General features: G+C 44.2%; 3 protein-coding genes across 6 annotated transcripts; 2 read left to right on the forward strand and 1 right to left on the reverse strand.

Annotated features, from left to right (window-relative positions):
• The first annotated feature begins 3,281 nt into the window (after window positions 1-3,281).
• Window positions 3,282-7,214, forward strand: LOC144181135 (ADP-ribosylation factor GTPase-activating protein 3-like). The gene is made up of 16 exons (XM_077709443.1): window positions 3,282-3,466; window positions 3,845-3,963; window positions 4,044-4,116; window positions 4,184-4,315; window positions 4,763-4,843; window positions 4,923-4,998; window positions 5,072-5,131; window positions 5,201-5,247; window positions 5,315-5,469; window positions 5,533-5,664; window positions 5,739-5,870; window positions 5,969-6,028; window positions 6,094-6,220; window positions 6,621-6,708; window positions 6,778-6,902; window positions 6,976-7,214. Exons 1-16 carry the CDS (start codon window positions 3,398-3,400, stop codon window positions 6,991-6,993), a joined length of 1,494 nt encoding a protein of 497 aa, XP_077565569.1. The 5' UTR covers window positions 3,282-3,397; the 3' UTR covers window positions 6,994-7,214.
• Window positions 7,215-7,370: 156 nt separating this feature from the next.
• ikbip (IKBKB interacting protein) lies at window positions 7,371-12,229 on the forward strand. 4 transcript variants are annotated; one of them, XM_077709446.1, is made up of 4 exons: window positions 7,371-8,272; window positions 8,337-8,454; window positions 10,089-10,310; window positions 10,837-12,229. In XM_077709446.1, exons 1-4 carry the CDS (start codon window positions 8,088-8,090, stop codon window positions 11,374-11,376), a joined length of 1,065 nt encoding a protein of 354 aa, XP_077565572.1. In that variant the 5' UTR covers window positions 7,371-8,087; the 3' UTR covers window positions 11,377-12,229. The 4 variants fall into 4 exon arrangements, with proteins under 4 accessions (XP_077565572.1, XP_077565573.1, XP_077565570.1 ...); XM_077709447.1 differs by having other exon boundaries at window positions 7,371-8,254; XM_077709444.1 differs by lacking the exons at window positions 10,089-10,310; window positions 10,837-12,229 and adding an exon at window positions 8,801-9,990.
• Window positions 12,092-14,525, reverse strand: ckap4 (cytoskeleton associated protein 4). Its single transcript, XM_077709442.1, has 2 exons — window positions 14,013-14,525; window positions 12,092-13,465 (listed from the first exon to the last, which is right to left on the reverse strand). The coding sequence occupies exons 1-2, from the start codon at window positions 14,421-14,423 to the stop codon at window positions 12,368-12,370; spliced, it is 1,509 nt and encodes a 502-aa protein (XP_077565568.1). The 5' UTR covers window positions 14,424-14,525; the 3' UTR covers window positions 12,092-12,367.
• Window positions 14,526-14,703: the final 178 nt, after the last annotated feature.

A 14,703-nucleotide genomic window follows, 5' to 3' on the forward strand; every position in this document is an offset into this window, starting at 1 on the left:
CAATCCAACCAGTCCGCCCGTGTCGCCATGTGTATATGTATGTATATAATAACTATTTATGCTAAAATATGCCATGATATTTTTTTTCTGGGTGGGATTAAATCAGGGATAATAGTTTAATATTGCTATACTGGTACAAAGAGAATATGGTAGTAGAGCTTTTTTATTTGGAATTTTTTGGGATGGATTATGATGATCACCATTTAGCTCTGGGGTTGGCAAAGGGTTTGTAGAAGCCACGGGGGTTGGGGAGGAGGGGGTAGGTTTTCGCTCAAGCTATCTAACCGGTACCGACCGAGCTGACTGACAAACTTGAACCAGTGGGGGTTGGTCAAGAGAAGCAGCTGATGGCAATCCACTGATTGCATTTGTGGCACACTAGTATTGAGGAAAGATTCATCTTAAGGAAAACTTACATTTTGTGGAATAGTTTGAAGTGAAAATCGAGCATCATGGGATGTTATGCCTTTATATCAAATAAAATGCCTTCATTGTCATCATACATAGCTGTGATTAATGAAATGGGTGAAATATCATTCAAAAAAGGTGCTCTTAAATGAGTCAAAATGGTTAAAAGTATGTGCTTTGATAGCCCACTTTTGAAATAGGTCCAAAAATATATATAGAACTGGCTTTGTTAGTTTACATTTTTTAACTTATAGAGTACAGACATAGGTGTGACAATGTTGAATCAAGTTGGGTTGGGCTGCTGTGGGTGAGGAGGATAGGAGAGGAGAGAGGAGGGGAGGGGAGGGGGAGCTTTTCGTTCAGGCTATCTGACCGGTACTGCCCGAGCTGACTGACAAACTTGAACCAGTGGGGGTTGGGCTGCAAGAAGCAGCTGATGGCAATCCACTAATTGCACGCGTAGGACATTAGTATTGCAGAAAGATTCCTCTTCATGAAAGCCTACATAGTTTGAAATGAAAGCCTAGTATTATGGGATGCTACGCCTTTATATCAAATCAAAAGACTATATTGTCATCATACACAGCTGTGTTTAATGAAATAGGTGAAATATCATTCAAAAAAAGGTGCTCTTAAATGAGTCAAATGGTTAAAAGTCTGCACTTTGATAGCCCACTTTTGAAATAGGTCTAAAAAATTATATAGAACCGGCCTTGTTAGTTTACATTTTGTTACCCATACAGTACAGACAGACATAGGTGATATAGGTGACATAGGTGACAATGTTGAATCAAGTTGGGTTGGGCCGCTGTGGGTGAGGAGGATAGGAGAGGATAGGAGAGGAGAGGAGAGGGGAGGAGAGGGGAGGGGAGGGGAGGAGAGGGGAGGGAGAGTCTTTTCGCTCAAGCTATCTGACCGGTACCGACCGAGCTGACTTCCAAACTTGAACCAACGGGGGTTGGGCTGCCAGAAGCACCTGATTCCAATCCACTAATTGCATTTGTGTCACACTAGTATTGCAGGAAAGATTCCTCTTCATGAAAGCCTATACATAGTTTGAAATGAATGCCTATTTTTAAAGGATGCTATGCCTATATAACAAATCAAAAGCCTTTATTGTCATCATACATAGCTGTGATTAATAAAATAGGTGAAATATCATTCTGAGTCAAAATGGTTAAAAGTCTGCACTTTGATAGCCCACTTTGGAAATAGGTCTAAAAAATTATATAGAACTGGCCTTGTTAGTTTACATTTTGTAACCCATACAGTACAGACAGACATAGGTGACAATGTTGAATCAAGTTGGGTTGGGCCGCTGTGGGTGAGGAGGATAGGAGAGGAGAGGAGAGGAGGGGAGAGGGGAGGAGAGGGGATGGGGGGAGCTGTTTGCTCAAGCTATCTGACCGGTACTGCCCGAGCTGACTGACAAACTTGAACCAGCGGGGGTTGGGCAAGAGAAGCAGCTGATGGCAATGCACTGATTGCACTTGCAGGACACTTAGTATTGCTCTTTATGAAAACCTGCATTTTGTGGAATAGCTTGAAATTAAAGACTATTTTTCAGGGATGCTATGCCTTTATATCAAATGAAAAGCCTCTATTGTCATCCTATGCAGCTGTGCATCATGAAATATGTAAAAAATATATTATTTAAAAAAGGTGCTCTTATATGAGTCAAAATGGTCAAAAGCCTGCACTTTGATGGTCCACTTTCAAAATAGGTCTAAAAAAAGTCTTGAACTTTCTTTGACAGTTTACTACACCAGGCAGGATAATACATAGTTGAATGGAGGGAGGTTGGGCCAGTGAGGGTGGGAGGAGGGGAGGGTGGGGGCAGCTTTTGGTTTTGCCCCAACTATCCAGAAGAGACCGACCGACCGAGCTGACTGACAAACTTGAACCATTGGGGGTTGGGCAAGAGAAGCAGCTGATGGCAATCCACTAATTGCACGCGTAGGACATTAGTATTGCAGAAAGATTCCTCTTCATGAAAGCCTACATAGTTTGAAATGAAAGCCTAGTTTTATAGAATGCTACGCCTTTATATCAAATGAAACACCTTTATGTTCATCATACACAGCTGTGTAACAAAATAGGTGAAATATCATTCAAAAAAGGTGCTCTTAAATGAGTCAAAATGGTGAAAAGTCTGCACTTTGATAGCCCACTTTTGAAATAGGTCAAAAAAAAAAGTATTGAACTGGCTTTGTTAGTTTACATATTGTAATCCATACAGTCAAGACAGACATAGGTGACATTGGTGACAATGTTGAATCAAGTGGGGTTGGGCCGCTGTGGGTTGGGAGGGTGGGAGAGGGGAGGGGAGGGGGGAGCTTTTCGCTCAAGCTTTCTGACCGGTACTGACCGAGCTGACTGACAAACTTGAACCAGTGGGGGTTGGGCTGCCAGAAGCACCTGATGGCAATTCACTAATTGCACGTGTAGGACATTAGTATTGCAGGAAGATTCCTCTTTATGAAAACTCACATTTTGTGAAATAGTTTGAAATTAAAGCCTAGTTTTATGGGATGTTATGCCTTTATATCAAATGAAAAGCCTCTATTGTCATCCTATGCAGCTGTGTATAATGAATTAAGTGAAATATGCTTCCAAAAAGGTGGACCTTTAAATATCACTTGAAAATATTCAAGTGTAAATATATTTTCAACTCAAAATAAATGGGGTTTAAACGCAACTTGTGCAATACTAATCGAATCTTCCTCATAAACTATGTTACCCACAAAGCACTGCGACAACAACACAGCCACGCGCTCTTTTACTAATCGAATCTTCCTTAGAAACTACGTTACCCACAAAGCACTGCGACAACAACACAGCCACGCGCTCTTTTCAGCCAATGACGAACGAGCTGGAATCAGGATGTTTTTTCCCCCTCCCGAAATGTACGTGTCACGTCTGTTTCTTCATAAACACGCTACTGTTTATTTTCTCTTCCTCGTGTGAGCGCACACGCGTGTAAAGAACCATGACGGAACCCAGCAAACAAGACATTAGTGCCATATTTAAACGACTACGCTCAATTCCTACAAATAAGGTGAGATTTTTCCCTCCTCGAGTCGGAACGAGGAAGTTAAGTCGACATATGACACGTCGCACTTGTCGAATCATCAAAGCTAGCTAAAAAGTTAGCAACCAGAGTCCAAATTACAAGACAACCGTCGTGTTATGTTTTTATTCGGCACATTCTAGGAGAATTTAAATATCTACAGACCAAGAGGTTAACAAACTTGTTCACTCACAAGTTGACAAGTAGTTTTACTGAGTATTTTTTTGTTTTGCTAACTGAAATACAATAAACGAACACAATTAGTTTGGCTAAAGGCAGGTGCTTAGGAGCATTTGTAACAGCTGTTACATCTTAGCTGGTTTTGGCCACTTCATTGAAAGTTTTGTCATTTTGTGTTTTCATCAGGTTTGTTTTGACTGCTCAGCTAAAAACCCCAGTTGGGCCAGCATCACATATGGCGTATTTCTATGTATAGATTGTTCTGGGACACACAGGTCTCTCGGGGTACACTTGACTTTCATCCGGTAAGTCTACCTACAATCCTCTGTGTCAATTTAATAAAAGCTAACACCTCCAATGTGGTCTTTTTTTTTACTCGTTAAAGGTCTACAGAGCTGGATTTTAACTGGTCTTGGTACCAACTGAGGTCCATGCAAGTGGGTGGCAACGCAAGTGCGGTGAGCCCATGTTGATACAGGCGGCGTCCAATCTGCCAACAGTGTACTGACTTTGTTTTCTGCCTAGGTGTCATTCTTCAACCGACACGGTGGCATGGAGGCAGCCGCCAATGTTAAATACAACAGCCGCACTGCACAACTGTACAGAGAGAAGATCAAGACACAAGCTACACAAGTCACCAAAAGCCATGGCACCGAGGTAACTGTGAATCTGCCAATCATTCCAGTGACCGGACGTTTGGTCGCCAGTCTTTTGGTCGCCGGCCAAATGTACTTGGATATTAAACAGTACTTAGATATTAAACAGTACTTAGATATTAAACAGTACTTAGATATTAAACAGTACTTAGATATTAAACAGTACTTAGATATTAAACAGTACTTAGATATTAAACAGTACTTAGATATTAAACAGTACTTGGATATTAAACAGTACTTGGATATTAAACAGTACTTGGATATTAAACAGTACTTAGATATTAAACAGTACTTGGATATTAAACAGTACTTATATATTAAACTCTACCTCTGTCACCATAAGACAGGTGACCAAAAGACCGGTGACCAAAAGACCGGCGACCAAACGTCCGAGCACCATCATTCCACTTGTAACCACGGTTTTAATCAACACATTTTGTCTTTACAGCTGTGGTTGGACAGTCAGGGTCCTGCGCCATGTGTGTCAGCTGAGGAGAAGAATGTGGATTTCTTCAGTTTCCATACACATGTAAAGTTAAAGCCATTTGTACATGACTCAGAACCAAAACAGGACTAAGTATGTCTTTCTGCATTTGTGTGGTCATCAGGATATTCCAGAAAATATGGCCAAAATGAGCCTCAGCACAGTGGAATCAGAGACTGGGTGGAAAGAAGAGGAAAACGGTACTGGAGCATCTTTCTTTTGTGTTACTAATAAATGTCATATAATTTATTCCACTTTTTTAAAAATTGCCAGGTAACCCGGAGGATGGCCCTAGCGTGGACATGCTAAGTGCTTCTCCCAAGGCCAATCCAGGTTTGCCCCTTCACGTTAAATATGCTCAGCCTCACATGCAATTTACTCAATTTTTACACATTTTTCTAGAACCTTTGTCTCTCCTCAAGAAGAAACCAGGCCCCGCCAAGAAAACGGTACGTTTTAATGTGTCTTGCTGTCAAAATCTGTGCATTTTGTAGCCCATGCGTTTTGTGCCAACAGATGGCCGCCAAAAAAGGTGGTCTGGGGGCTCAGAAAGTGAGTAGTCAGAGCTTCAACGAGCTGGAGAAGAAAGCACAAGCTGCAGACAAACTCCGGCAGAAGGAACAGAATGCGAGCGGCGACATGAAGAACAAGGCTCAAACTGTTGAGTCCATGTGAGGACGTGCTACCATTTTGTGCCTAAAATGATATGTTCATAACGAACCCTGTCCTGTTAGTGCGCCGTCCATGCGTTTGGCCTACAAGGACTTGGACGAACAGAGGAAAAAAGATGAGCAGAAGCTGAAGAGTCTGGATGGGAAGAAGCGTCAGCAAGCAGAAAGACTCGGAATGGGACTAGGCGTCAGAAGGTGCGCTAGAATCTGACAGGGCTATCATATTCACCTCCACAATGCTCACTTGTGTGGGATCTGTCGCCCACTAGTGGAGTGTCTCACTCCATCACATCAGACATGCACATTATCGAGCAAGAGCGCCCCTTGGCGACTCGAACTAGCAAGGCATCACGTTTTGTTGAGGATGACGACGATGAAGACATCGGAAGCTTCAGCAAAGGGTAAGATTCGAAGCCTCCAGGTTTTATATTGGACTTTGCGAACCCTCAGTCTTTAGGTTTTTCTCCCATTCCAGCCAAAGTGATTCTTTCTCTTCTAGATGGAACAAGAAACCCGAACCAGACTTCTTCACGTCTGCCATCACCTCACTAGATGAAAGGTGAAAAGGTTCAAGCTTGATTTCAGTTCTTTGTGATGACTAAAGGATTCATCGTTTGCTTTCAGGCCCGCCACACGCAGGAAAACGGAACCGGGACCGCCCTTAGACACCGGAGACGCTCGCAAAAAGTTCGGCGAGGACGTCAAAGCCATCTCGTCCGACATGTACTTTGGAAAACAGGACGGCGGCGAGGTATGAATTTTATACCCTGGGTTACTCGCAATGTTCCCTTTATGCGCAATTGCGCACTACTCTCGTCTTCTCTGCGCAGCAGCAATCATAAGTAAATAAAATCCAAACTTTTTTTTAACCCCTTTCCCAACGATGAGTGATGAGTATGTTAACACTTTAGTCCTTTTTTTCTGTTTATGTTTCATATGTACTGTTAACGGATGCACTTTTTTATATGTATCGTATCTTGTGCTGACCCGGCCCATCTGTCAAATTTTTAAAGTCAATATGGCCCCCCCGGGCCGAAAAGTTTGCCCACCCCTGACCCAGACCAACAAAAAATTAGAGGGAACATTGGTCACTCGGATGAGCTAAATCATCGTTGCCGTTGAAAATGACAAAAATGAGCTGTTGTTGACAGTACGATGCCAAAACTCGCCTGGAGAGTTTTGCCGGGAGTTCGGCTATAAGTTCTGCAGACCTGTTCACCGATCAAAAGAAGCAGATGGGTTAGTGACTTCTAATCATTTGTTTTCACGTACCGTGAGTCCAAATGAAAACTTTCCATGCTATTTTAGCTAGCTCGTACCGCCTGACCAACGTGCTGCCCAGCGCTCCTGACATGACACAGCTGAAAATGGGAGTGCGTAACGTCGCCGGGAAGTTATCGGTCATGGCAAGTGGCGTTGTCAACACCATCCAGGTTTTCTAACCGCCATCCACAAATATTTTGCATTCTTGAATGTTTTATTTGAAGTTGATGTGTTTTTTTTTAGGACCGTTACAGCTCTTGAAGGAGGGATGAAGTCATTCCAACAGATGTAGAATGATACTGTTGGACATGTTTATGACAAAACGTCAACAAATGCGTTCTTGTGTTTACAATGGCGTCATGTTTAGTTTTCTCGGACCAAAGTTGTGTTTTCGTGTAAATTTTGTTATCTTACTCTGTGCAATGAAGGTTAAACAAGTGTCATTTCCAAGCCTAAAGTGGTCTTTAGAAAAGCGTTTTTTGCATCATTTGCTGTTCATGTTGTTTGCCTTATTTTTCACTTTAAGACAACATTGCATTTTTGACAGTGACATTGTTTGTTTTTGGCTGATTTAGCCTATTTTATTCATTCATGAGAGCTCAATGTATTGTACAATCTAGTTAGCAGTGTTAAAGCTGGGAGTCGAATGTACCAAATATTTGTTTACGTCGTTCCAAAGAAATGCATAATTCTATATTACCGTGGAGAAAGTTACTCCTAAATTGCTTTTTTTTTTTTTTTGCATTTGGCCAAAACTGGCAGCTTTTGCTTGAATGTACTTTGAAGTTGAAAAGAAATACTTTTTACTATATAGTGGTAATCTCGTTACAATGTTTTGGGAAATCATTTGAAATTAAAAAAACGCTTGCATATTAGCTGAAGCTTTTTCGACTTTGTTAGTTTGAACCATTTATTTGAAGGGAATAGCCATTTTTCGTTTTCGACGTAAACTTTACGACGTCAACATAGCAAATATTGGCAACAGCCTACGTGGCTTCGTGTGGCCTTCATGCTATTTCTTAAGTGTGGGAAATTACAAATTTTGAACTTTAGACCATTTAAACTCACATTATTTTCAGAAATCCAACTATTCACTTCATTCAGGTACTGTAAAATATAATATTTTGAAATAATGCTGATGTAAAATGGGTATCTGTTTATTTGCTTTTAGAGAGCTGTTAAAATGAATGGGTGTCCTTGAACGCATCATCGAAGCACAACCTGGGTGAAAAGAAATGGAGAAGATAACTTTCAATGTGCTACTTTAACTACTTTATTTGTATGTTTTAAGGGTATCGTCGTGTCATTTGAAGAAAAAAAGGTTGAGTCGTTTAGCTGAGTACGTGTTCTTCAAAATGTCCGCTGAAGTGAAGCAGAGAAAGAAAAAGTTAAGTGAAGAAATCCCTTCTGGTAGTGCTAACAAACAAGAAAATACAAAAGTGAAACCTGAAAATGTCAGCACGCCTACCAAAACGTCGACTTTGGACTTCAAATGTATCCTGTGCGCCCTGTCACTTTCCATGTGTGTGTCACTAAGCTGGTAAGTTTAAACCAAGCATGCATTTAAAACAATATATGTTGTAATATTTTAATTTCTATTGCAGGATCGTGCTGCAACAGAATTCCAAGTTTTCCATAATGGAGGAAAAAATTGCACTTATGCATGGAAAGACGTCCCGTTTGTCCGTTATGGAGGAGCAAGTCGAGGAGGTATCCAAAAAAGTAAGTTTGAACCTTTGAAACGTGACTTTTGTTATTGTTAGGCAGTAGCCCTGTCCACTCTTATTTGTTTTTCTTATTACATTCCTTTTTACTTTAATTTGTACTTTATACTTTTTACTTTAATGATAAGTGATGAGTATGTTAATACTAAAGTCCTTTTTTCTGTTTGTTTCATATGTACTATTAACGGATGCACTTTTTTTATATGTATCGTATCTTGTGCTGACCCCGCCCATCTGTCATTAAGTCAATGTGACCCCCGGGCCCAAAGTTTTGCCCACCCCTGATTTTAGCCCATTCCTAGCCTTAGCCCACCCTGTGAAACGGTTTTGTGTTGCGGCTGCAGCTCGCCACCTACCAGGATGACCTCCCGGGGGTGCTCACCACCATCTCCGTGGCGAGCGAACTCCAGCGGGACGTTTCCGAACTACGCGTCGCCATCGAGGCGCTCCGAGCCGAAGACGGTTCGGCGTCCAGCGACCTGGAATCGATCAACGCTCGCTTTCTCAACGTCACCGAGACGTGGGAGGAGAACATGGCCGCCGCCGTCTCCGAGCTCACCGCCCTCAAGGCCGAGTCTCGGGAAGCCCGCATCGAATCTGCGGAGCGGGTGAACGAGGTAGAACGGAGAGCCCGGCTCCTCGGGGAGAAGATGGAGGAGCTGGAAGACAGTACCAGGAGGAACGCCCGAGCTATGGTACGCGCCGAGGAGGACGACACAAAACGGGCGCAGGCTCAGCTAGACTGGAACACGGGTCAGATCCAAATAATGGACGAGAACGTCAACAGGTTGACTCGCCAAGAGGCGGAGCTTGACTCCCAGTTGCTTGAGTACCTGCCAAAGGTAAAGGAGTGCGAAGAACATCTCCCCCGAGTGGAGGAGGCCCTGCGCTCTGTGGTCAAACTGGGATCCGATCTAAGCGGAACAGAGAGACGCTTGGAAGACGTGACTCTGCAGGTCTTTTCCGCTGAGGACAACATGTTGAAGACACTTAACCAGATTGTGTCTATGCGTAAAGAAATGGAAACCCTGAAGGCACGTGGCAGTATCCTGAAAATGAAGAGCGAATTGGAAGTGGTGCGCGAAGCTGTGCATGAACTCACCATGGTGCTCAGGGGTGGGCAGGAAGATGAGGATGATGAGGAAGAGAAGCCTGATGAAGAGTGGGAAGATCCTCAGAATGATGTCACACAGTGATTTCATACTATTATGTACTTATTGTATTTTGGATGTTTTAAGTCAACATTTCCACCTGTCATTAATTGAAATGTTTGCTAGGCTGGCCTAAAAATGCTAGATTGTTTTTAAACAACATATTTAACCAATGAATACAAAAAACAACTACATTGCTGACTGTTTATTTTATTAAGCATAGTGGAAATGTAACCCGCGAACCACATCAGGCCTGCCGACATTGTCCAAATAATGTATTTTTAATTTAAAAAAAAATGTTTTTCATTTTTTAATTTTTTCGCTAAAAGTACTACTTAATGGACATGTTTGTAAATTGCATTTTTTTAGCAATTGTTATTGACGAGTGGTTAATGGAAAAATAGTGAAGTTGCACAAAAAACGTTGTTTGTGTTCAAAAAGGTCACATTTCAAACCTTGATTTTTTTTCTGGATACTCTAGTGCGCGAGCGTGCACCTGACGCTGGACCAACTAGGCGCTCATCAAGATGTTGCACGGGCCAACTTGAACATTCTCCAGCAGGACGTGGGCCGACTGAAGGAGCGGGCGTCCGACTTGAGTGCCGAGCGTTCCGAGCTGCGGACCAACGTGGAAAAACTCGGCGGCGCCGTAGACCAGATTGAGACCCGCGCCTCGACCCTCGCTCGGGATTTTGCCAACAAAGTGAGTCACTTTTAAAGAGTGCTATTTCTGTATTTGACACACACACACAAGACACACCGCATTTAAAGGCGCAGCCATCCAGGCATGGCAAAACAGGCCCACACTATATGGGTACTTGGGAGGGGCGTGTATTTAGCGGAGACATGGGCAAACTAAGCCCCGCTAGGCTTTTTAATCCGGCCTGTCGACGTTGTCCAAATGTTTTTTTTTTCCCCAAGATGGCGCCGTCACACGGAAGGCATTGGCAGTAGCTCATTTGTTTTTCATATTTTATAGCCCCTTTATCTTTTTTAAATGGCATTTTAATATTTCTTAATACATTCCTTTTTACTTGACTTTGTAGTACTTTATACTTTAATGATGAGTGATGACTATGTTAATACTTTAGTCCTTTTTTTCCGTTTATGTTTCATATGTACTGTTAATGGATGCACTTTTTTATATGTATCATATCTTGTGCTGACACATCTGTCAAATTTTTAAAGTCAATGTGGTGACCCCCGGCTCTTCCACATTATCCCCATAGGTGGCGTCCGTGAGAACCGAACTACGGCGCACCGACGGCCTGCGCTCGGAGTTGGAAACCCTCCTGGTGCAAGTATCGGAATTGGAGGAGCGGGCATCCCGGGCCGAGCGGACCACAGCAAATCGCATTGGTGACGTTCTCGCCGGCAGCATCGAACGCGTAGCCGAGCTCCGCGCGGCGTCCGAGCGCAATGTGCAGTCCCTGGAACGGCTAGGGCGGCGTCTTACCGAGCTGGACGCCGCCGACCGTGGCGCCTCGGAGCGGCTGCGGGAGCTGGAGAGTGGCCGAGCTCGCCTTCTCCGCACGGTCAGTTTCGCCTCGGAACTCAAACCCAAAGTAAGCGCCATCAAGAAGGACTTTGGGGTGATGGAGCCCCGCCTGGATGACCTCACGTTCCGAATAGGGGTCTTGGCTGAGGAACTGGGGAAGAGGGAGGAGGATATTAGCCAGCTCCGACATGCTGTGGACCAGCTTGCGTCTGTGGAAACCAATGTAAGTGTTGTAAGTGAACAGGAATCGGTTTTAGTGGAGGGTTTTTGATTGTAAGTGACTCCACAACAAACTACATCAGGGGTCAGGAAGCTTTTTGACCAAGAGAGCCACAAACAATTGATATTTTCCAATGTTATTTCTTGTGAGCCATACTATGAATTTAAAAGCCAAAATACATGCATGTAAACGAGTGGCTATTCAGTTTTTTTGTAATTTCACCACTTTTAAAGTGGAAAAAATGAATATTTTTTAAAAGATTCTTATACTGTTACCAATCAATGCGTTCCAGAAGAGTCTACTGCAAAAAAAAGAAGATTAAAGCAGTTGTAGATGTAATATCTCAGTTCTGTCACCAGCCATTTCCATATTTTAGCTCACAGGTTAGCAAGGAACCAGTTGCACCCATCAAAAGAGCCACATGTGGCTCTTGAGCCATAGGTTCCCTACCCCTGAACTACATGGAATTAGTTTTTTTTTTTATAGCTGTTTTAAATCTAACATTTCAGGAACTGCAGCGATTATCTACATTTTCTGAATCATTGAGTTTATGGTTTCATCTTTTTTGCAATTGTTTATGGCTCTCTTTCAAAAAAGGTTCCCGACCCTTGTTTTAAATCTTGCCACAATTCCAGAAATCATCATTATAATAATTACCCTGCTGTTTTTAAAACTCATCACCATAAATTAGAACTTTTATCTCCTATCACTAATAATTCCTAAAAGTCAAAAGATCATTTGTCCATTAGTAAGAAAATATGACACATTGGAGGTCAACTGGAGTTTTTATTGTGGAGTTAAAAAAAAAGAAGTAAACCATAGAGTGCTCAATGAGAGCTTTTTTTTACTTTAAAAAAACAACCCAAAATTTCATTGTTGGTGCAGGCAAGAAGTAAAAAAAAACAAAAAAAACTCTAACAGTGCATAATGAGTGTTGATTTCACAGCTCAGCAGTTCATTTCCATCTTTTCTTGCTTGCCCATCCCATAATTTCAAGTCAGTGACGGGAAAAAAAAGTGTTTTGTTGTTTGTGTTTTTCATTCTATTCTTCTTCTTCTTCTTCTTGCGTCTGGCCGGCGGGTCCCTCAGACAATTCCGCTAGCGTGCTAGCGGTCTGCTCTAAGGCCGCTTGCATGGAGTCGATAGCTCGCTGCTGTTCCTCCAGCTGGGTGGCGTGCTCTTGAGCAGTGGTAGACACAAACCTCTCCAACTCCACCAGTCGTTCCGCCGCTAAGGAGTCGGCGGTGTTCAGCGAGTCCTGCGCCCCCTCCACGGCCTCCACGCTAGCTCTCAGCGCCGCCAGGTTTTCGCTCAGCACTTCCACCTCCTTCCCAGCGGCGGCGCTGTCTCCATTCAGGGCGCTTTCACGGGCGTCCAACTGGGAAAGGATCGACTCCACCTTGGCGTTGATGGAATCCGAGCTCTCCTCCGAGGCTCTGATACGAGCTTCCGCCTCGCCGAGTTGACTTTTCACGTTACGGATTTCCTCGGCGGAACGCTCCAAGGCGCTCTCCAAGGTACCGGTTCGATCCCCGAGGGCTTGGACTTGCGTCTCGGAGCCGGAAACGGACAACTTGAGGTTTCCTACTGTGTCTTTCACCAGCGTACGCATGGATTCCACTTCTTGGGAGATGGACTCGACTTCCTGGTTGCGAGTTTGAAGCTCCTCCCTTACTTTTTGGATCTGCTCCCTGACGGAGGCGGCTACCGAGTCGGCGCTTTGTTTGGCTTCCTTGATCTCGGCCACTACATCTACGATGGCGGCCAGCTCCTGCTTGACGGCAGCGGGGTCTTCGATCCCGCCTAGCCGGGCTTCCAGATCGGCTAACTGGTCGCGCGCCTCGCCCTGCGCTTCGGTGAATTCGGCCACGCTAGCACGCACCGAGCTGCTTACTTCTTCCAGACGCTGCTCCACCGTGGTCTCCAGGGAGGAGAAGTCACGCTCACGGGCCTCCTTGACTTCACCCATACCCTCGGAGAGCTCCCTGAGGAGGTCTTTCTGTAGCTTTTGAAGGGTTTCCTCCACCCGTCTGGTTTCCTCATCGCCCCGTGAGATCCTGGCTATGGCGCTCGCCACTTCTGCGCGGGTTGCACGTATTGAAGACTCCAGACCGGCCACTGTATCCTTCAGAGATGACATCTGGAATTGGAGGGGAAGCAAAAAGAAAGGAAATGACTACTAGGATTCCAATGTGACCAAACGTCCGGCGACCAAACGTCCAAGCACCGAAAAAAGTTCCAACGGTTTGTCCCTGCTTTGCTCCGACTTCGGACTAAACTGTGAAATAAACGGAAGCTACAGTGCTACCATAATGTTTTTAAAACTTTCTGTTTCAGATTCATGCAGTTCCTGGAAGTCAACATTCCTGCATGATAAATACAGGTGCAAATCTAAGGCAGATGAACCTGGCAACGTAAACTCCATTCATGAAAAAATGATTGAAATTCTACTAGAATCAGGAAGGTAAGAATAATTCAAGTGTTTGTTGATGGATTTGCCTTTCACATAGTCATAGTCTGTCATCAGCGACCCCCTGGGGGTCGCCCAACCCCCATAAGTCCCCACCCCCCGACCCGTAGCTGAAAGTACACCAAGTACTGCAAATGTCCCGTCACCTCAACCGCAATTTCACAAAACAACAATCATTGTATTCGCCATTTAATCGACTCGAGTCACGTCAACGAACCTGTTGAACGACACTTTCCACTTTGCTGCCCAATTCGGCACTGATTTGTGCGCTTTGTGCGTGTTTTGCGCTCGTCTGGCGGATCTCCTCGACCACCTTCTGCAAGTGGAAGGCAGCCAGGCCGGCGCCTGCGATCAGGGCCCCGTAGAACAACACGGACCATAGGGTGGCCATGCAGCTTTTTCCGCTCTTATTGTTGTTTTTGTTGCCACCGGTGGTAGTGGTGGCGGCGTTGTGGGTTTGGTTCTTCTTCCCGGAGCTACGCGCCGGCCCTTGGGCTGCTGCGGATCCGCTCACCCCATTGCTTTTCTGGGGCTTCTTTTCTTCTTTTTTGACAGGCGGTGGAGGGGCAGCGGCGGCTGCGGGGGCCTTTTCTCCGGCGTTACTCTTTTGTCGGTTCTTTGCCGTCATGATCGCTGGAGCTGGGCTGTGTAAAAGAGCGAATGGAGTCGGGTTGCAGCTTTTTGCACTCGTGGATAGATGGAGGGGAAGTTTTTTCTTTTTTTTTTTTCCCTCTCCTACTCCGAGTTTCAGCAGCGTATCACGGAGCGAGTCGTGTCTTTACTGTGACATTTGGGACGTCCCATGTTGGGCTAAAGTACGCTTAAATTGTGGGGAAAAGTTTGAAGAAATGAACGACAATGAATTAATATTTGATTTCTGAATGATTGTAAAGGGGGATTATGGATTT

The sequence above is a fragment of the Stigmatopora nigra genome, chromosome 23 (assembly GCF_051989575.1).
Source record: "Stigmatopora nigra isolate UIUO_SnigA chromosome 23, RoL_Snig_1.1, whole genome shotgun sequence".
In the NCBI taxonomy this organism is placed as follows: domain Eukaryota; kingdom Metazoa; phylum Chordata; class Actinopteri; order Syngnathiformes; family Syngnathidae; genus Stigmatopora; species Stigmatopora nigra.

Excerpts from the sequence above, each read along its gene's own strand:
- LOC144181135 (XM_077709443.1), top strand. The coding sequence starts at position 3,398 with ATGACGGAACCCAGCAAACAAGACATTAGTGCCATATTTAAACGACTA. Across the intron at positions 4,844-4,922 it reads TCTTCAGTTTCCATACACAT|GATATTCCAGAAAATATGGC; the intron begins GTAAAGTTAAAG and ends TGTGGTCATCAG. Across the intron at positions 6,029-6,093 it reads ATCACCTCACTAGATGAAAG|GCCCGCCACACGCAGGAAAA; the intron begins GTGAAAAGGTTC and ends GTTTGCTTTCAG.
- ikbip (XM_077709444.1), top strand. The coding sequence starts at position 8,088 with ATGTCCGCTGAAGTGAAGCAGAGAAAGAAAAAGTTAAGTGAAGAAATC. Across the intron at positions 8,273-8,336 it reads ATGTGTGTGTCACTAAGCTG|GATCGTGCTGCAACAGAATT; the intron begins GTAAGTTTAAAC and ends TTTCTATTGCAG. Across the intron at positions 8,455-8,800 it reads TCGAGGAGGTATCCAAAAAA|CTCGCCACCTACCAGGATGA; the intron begins GTAAGTTTGAAC and ends TTGCGGCTGCAG.
- ckap4 (XM_077709442.1), bottom strand. The coding sequence starts at position 14,423 with ATGACGGCAAAGAACCGACAAAAGAGTAACGCCGGAGAAAAGGCCCCC. Across the intron at positions 13,466-14,012 it reads TGGAAAGTGTCGTTCAACAG|ATGTCATCTCTGAAGGATAC; the intron begins GTTCGTTGACGT and ends CTCCAATTCCAG.